The sequence below is a fragment of the Leishmania major genome, chromosome 32 (genome assembly GCF_000002725.2).
Source record: "Leishmania major strain Friedlin complete genome, chromosome 32".
NCBI lineage: Eukaryota > Euglenozoa > Kinetoplastea > Trypanosomatida > Trypanosomatidae > Leishmania > Leishmania major.
The window spans coordinates 308,602-313,030 of NC_007273.2; the positions used below are offsets into that span (position 1 = coordinate 308,602).

Consider the following 4,429-nt stretch of genomic DNA (forward strand, 5'->3'; position numbering starts at 1 on the left):
CACGCACACGTCGTATACTCGAGGCTGTCCATCTCATTAGCGTCGTCTTGCATCGTACATTGTCGCGGTTGCCCCCTTGACTCAGGAGAGTGCACAGCAGCACTTCCCAGGTCAGGACAAGGACCATTCTCAGTCTTCATCGAGCCTTTCGACTCTCCTGGAGCCGGCGATCGCTATTGTGAAAACACAAAAAAACGTGACACCACCAAGCACCAATTTACACAAACGTGCACACCAGTATACAACGCTGTTAGGCACCAGCCCACCCAACGATGTCACAGGAGTCATCCACATCGCCGCCGAGAGCCGAGCGACACGACCCATCGACCTCGCCGTCTCGCGGAAGCACTTCGTCGACCAACACCAACATCCCGTGCGAGTCCGCGCTGCAGCTGGGCCCTACACTCTGGGTGGAGATGTTTGAAAACCAGCGCTGGTATCCGGTTATCGGATGGGGGACCAGTCGCTTCCTCACCGACCTTCCTGCCTTCTGTTTTGTACCGCCGGCGCACCGCCTCTGCGGCGCTCACCCAAACGACTTCGACACCGCCTTCCAGTTGGTAAACCCTCCTTCTCCTCACGCCCCCAATCCACAGTGGCCGGCTCACCGCATCCTCACGGTGGCGCTCCCCGCTGGCTACCGGTGGGTGGGTTTCTGGGAGGTTTACACGGAGCATCCACACGGCACTGACATGGCCGGCTGGCGCTACGGAGAGCAGTTCCTGAGGCCTGTCGACAAGACCAGCACTGACCCTGCCAATGCCGCGTCGCCCCAGCAGGTTTTGGCTCCGTTCAAAAAGACACACACGCCCTTGTGCGTCGTCCGCCGTCGCTTATGGCGCCGCCGCGTGGCACTGGCGGGGGTGGACGAGCCTGCCTCGTCCAAGGACGACCTCTTCCCCGGCCACTCAGAGCAGCAACTGCATTCCTACCTGAGTGAGAAAGAGGAGGAGATGGAGATGGCTGAGCACCTCAAGGAGGCGGAGTACATGGCGGCCCAGGCTGGCGAGCCGTGGTCGCAGGAGCAGCAGATGCGGGCGGAGGCGGAGCTGCGCAAATTCTGCCGTGAGCGGCAAAACCGCGAGAGTGAGTCTCGCATGCGCAGCACAAAACTGAGCTTCGTGAACTCATTTAGCGAGACAGAGGGCTCTTTTCATGTTTTTCCTGGCGACGACGACGACGACGGCCCCACAGACGTTAACGTGCATCCGGAGGAGCAGTTCAGCGGCGCCGTAGCGGCGGCGTCTTGGGTGCGGGACAGTTGGTCGAATCGCGCGGCGCCTGTCGTCTCGTCATCGGTGGCGACGCCGGATGACACGACTGCCGGGCAAAGCACCGAATCCTCGCATGGCGGCTGCACCCTTGAGGCTTACAGCACCACGGCGCCGAGCCGCGTGGATGGAAGCGATCTAGTGGGACAGAACACGGTTCAAGAGTTCGTCGCGTCCACTCCGACAGATGCGGAGTCGTCGCGCACTGACGGTGCCGATGCTGCCGCCGAAAACGCGGTGGATCAGTTTGTGGCATCCTCGCTGACCGACCCCGCTGCCTTGAACGACGACGACCAGGCTGCTGGTGTTTCGATCGGTGGCATCCGCGATCCTACCGATGCGGACTTCCGCGCGATTTTTTCGCAGTTCATGACTCCTTCTTGTGATCACAAGCCGTCCTGATCGGGGTCTCAACGCTCATCAGAAAAAGGATGAGAGAGAGGGAGGCGACACACAGGCGTTCGCCGAGAGGGCGTGAAAACACAGAAAGACACACGAGTGGCGCTTGGACGTGTGTGGCCTTGGGTGGTGAGAGGTGTCTGTGACGCTGTGACGCGCGCAGCTCTCATCCTTTGCTCGTTACTCTGCCTTCTCGTTGCCATGCACCACCTCTCTCTGCAGTTGCTCTTGCTGCTCATGTGCGTCTATTCTGTTTTCTTTCTCTGTACCAGTCGCCGTTTCCTTGCGAGACGTCCTGCCAACTTTTTTTTTTTGCCCCCCCCCCCCACCCCTTTCCCCTCTTTCATCCTTCCTTTGTTGCATTCAGCCTTACCAGCTCTTTTTTTTTCGTTATCTCTTGTGTATTGCGCGCGGTGCTCATGCATCCTGTGCGAGTACGGTGTCTGTGTTCTTGGACTCTTTCTACTCTTATCAAGCATACATACACAGTCACGAAAAGCAAAACGAATGTCCGAACCCGATGCACCAAACGCTCAAAGACAAGGTGGAAAAGGGCAACACCGCAACGGCTGCGCGCCCCCTCTTTTTCTCTGTGCGTGTGTCTTCCTCCATCATCAACGGCAGACGTGTGTGCGCCTTGATGGCGCATCGCCTGAGGGCATAGTGAATTCCGCGATGCCCGCCTGCAAGGCGGCTCATGTCGTCCCTTGGTGGTACATTGCCATTAAATGCTCACGCGTGCTGCTGGAGCAACACCAAAAAAATGGCAACATTTGTGGGTGATGGACTGCTTCATGATGCGGCATCCTTGTATGAGCCCTCTCCGTTTCTCACGCGCCTCTTGCACCTCCGCAAGCGCTTACCACTTTGTCTGCTTCTTTCGTCATTTGCGCCCTTCTCCCGCCTCTCTCTCCCTTTTGCTCGTTCGCTTCTCTTATTGGCCCGCACATACGCTAATGCGATAACGGGCGCCTCGTGGTGACTTGATGTATTCGCCCGAAACGTTTATCGTGACCCTCGCACCGCTCCGCCTCGTGCTCGCAGTCGGTTATTCTCTCTGTGTCTCTAAATCTCTCGCTCTTGCGGTGCTCTTCGCCACTTCTTCTTCTCTCGGTTTTGCCCCCCTTCCCCGACTCTTTCGTTTTTTTTTTAACCTACTTTACGCACTCTTCTCTGTCATCATGCGCGGTCGTGGCGGTCGTGGCGGTCGCGGGGGCAGCTTCGGCGGCTTTTCGCAGCAACCCACCAACACCATCAGCATTCGTGTGTCGGAGATTCAGCAGCCCGTCACGGAGGATGTCATGCGCCGCGTTTTCCAGAGCGTCGGCGTGTCGTGCAACTCGATCCAAATCACTCCGACAAACAACCCGCAGGAGACGTCTGTGGTGGCGCAGTTCCCCGACAACTTCGCCGCAGAGCGCGTCATGTCGAGTCTGAACAATCGCAACATCTTCAACAACGGCAACAAGATGACCATGCAGTACACGAACTGGACCCCGAGCGGCAGCCCGACCCCAATGAACAGCAACGGCGGTGGCGTGCTGCAGACCTCGGCCTTCGAGAACGGCAACATCTTTGCGGCTCAGCAGTTGCCGCCGCAGCCCCAGATGCCGCCGCAGCCCCAGATGCCGCCGCAGCCTCAGATGCCGCCGCAGCCGCAGATGCCGCCGCAGCCGCAGATGCCGCCGCAGCCCCAGATGCCGCTGCAGCCCCAGATTCAGTTGCCGGCCCCACATATTCAGCAGCCGTCGCAGATGCCTCAGCAGATGCCGCCGCAGCCGATGCCTCAGATGCAGCACATGCCGCAGCCTCAGCCGCAGCCACAGATGTCGGTCTTCAACAACCCTGGCCCGGGCATGATGCCGCCGCAGCCGATGGACCCCTGGTACGGCGCCAACCCTGCCATGGACATGATGAGCGTCACCGTTGGCTTTCCGGGTGCGGTTCGCGGCAACGCTATGATGCGCGGCGGTCGCGCTCGCGGGCGCGGTGGCCGCGGCGGCTGCGGCCTCGACACCATGGGTATGCAGGCCGGATACATGCCATTCCCCCAGGTCGGCGGCATGGCCCGCGGTGGCGCCAACATGATGCCGCGCATGAACTACGTACAGTACCAGCCGTTTGGCCAGCCGCCAACCGTCTTTGTGAGCGTGACCCTCGTCCCGATCACCGAGCCGCTGCAGACCATCTTTACGCTGATGGAGGCGTTCGGCGGCGTTGTGGCGATCCGCCGCAACCAGAACAAGAAGGAAATTCTGACAGTCAAGGCTGCGTCACCGGACGACGCGCTGGCCATTGTGACCTTCATGCACCGCGTGCCGTACGTGGGAGGCCAGGTGAGCGGCAAGCTGTTTCCCAACTACGTGGAGCGCTACCCGTGCACTGATGAAGGCGATCCGCTCGACCCCGAGACGCTGCAGTACGACTTCACTGCTTCCCGTCACCGCAGCCCGGGCCAGCGCAGCAAGGCTGTGCCGTCACGCGTCATCAAGATCACGGGCTGCAGCACGTACGAGGACACTGAAGTGATGACGTACCTCAACAGCAAGGGCATCAACCCCGAGCGCGTCACCAAGTCCGAGGACGGCTCCTTCGAAGTTCATCTGAGGGACGTGGCGACCTCCGTGAAGGTGCTCCTGGAGTGCCAGGGAAGCGTGTGCGACGAGGAGAAGTCGAACGTCATCTTCGTCGAGGGCCCTCGCGACGACTCGGTCAGCACGGAGCAGAAGGCGACGGAGCTGCAGGCGAGTGAGCAGTAG

At 60.2% G+C, this 4,429-nt stretch overlaps 2 protein-coding genes across 2 annotated transcripts; both read left to right on the forward strand.

Moving 5' to 3' along the window:
* Positions 1–272: 272 nt before the first annotated feature.
* On the forward strand, positions 273–1,673 carry LMJF_32_0830 (hypothetical protein; the record flags this gene model as incomplete). Its single annotated transcript, XM_001685347.1, has 1 exon — positions 273–1,673. One exon carries the CDS (start codon positions 273–275, stop codon positions 1,671–1,673), a length of 1,401 nt encoding a protein of 466 aa, XP_001685399.1.
* Positions 1,674–2,851: 1,178 nt separating this feature from the next.
* Positions 2,852–4,429, forward strand: LMJF_32_0840 (conserved hypothetical protein; the record flags this gene model as incomplete). Its single annotated transcript, XM_001685348.1, has 1 exon — positions 2,852–4,429. The coding sequence occupies one exon, from the start codon at positions 2,852–2,854 to the stop codon at positions 4,427–4,429; it is 1,578 nt and encodes a 525-aa protein (XP_001685400.1).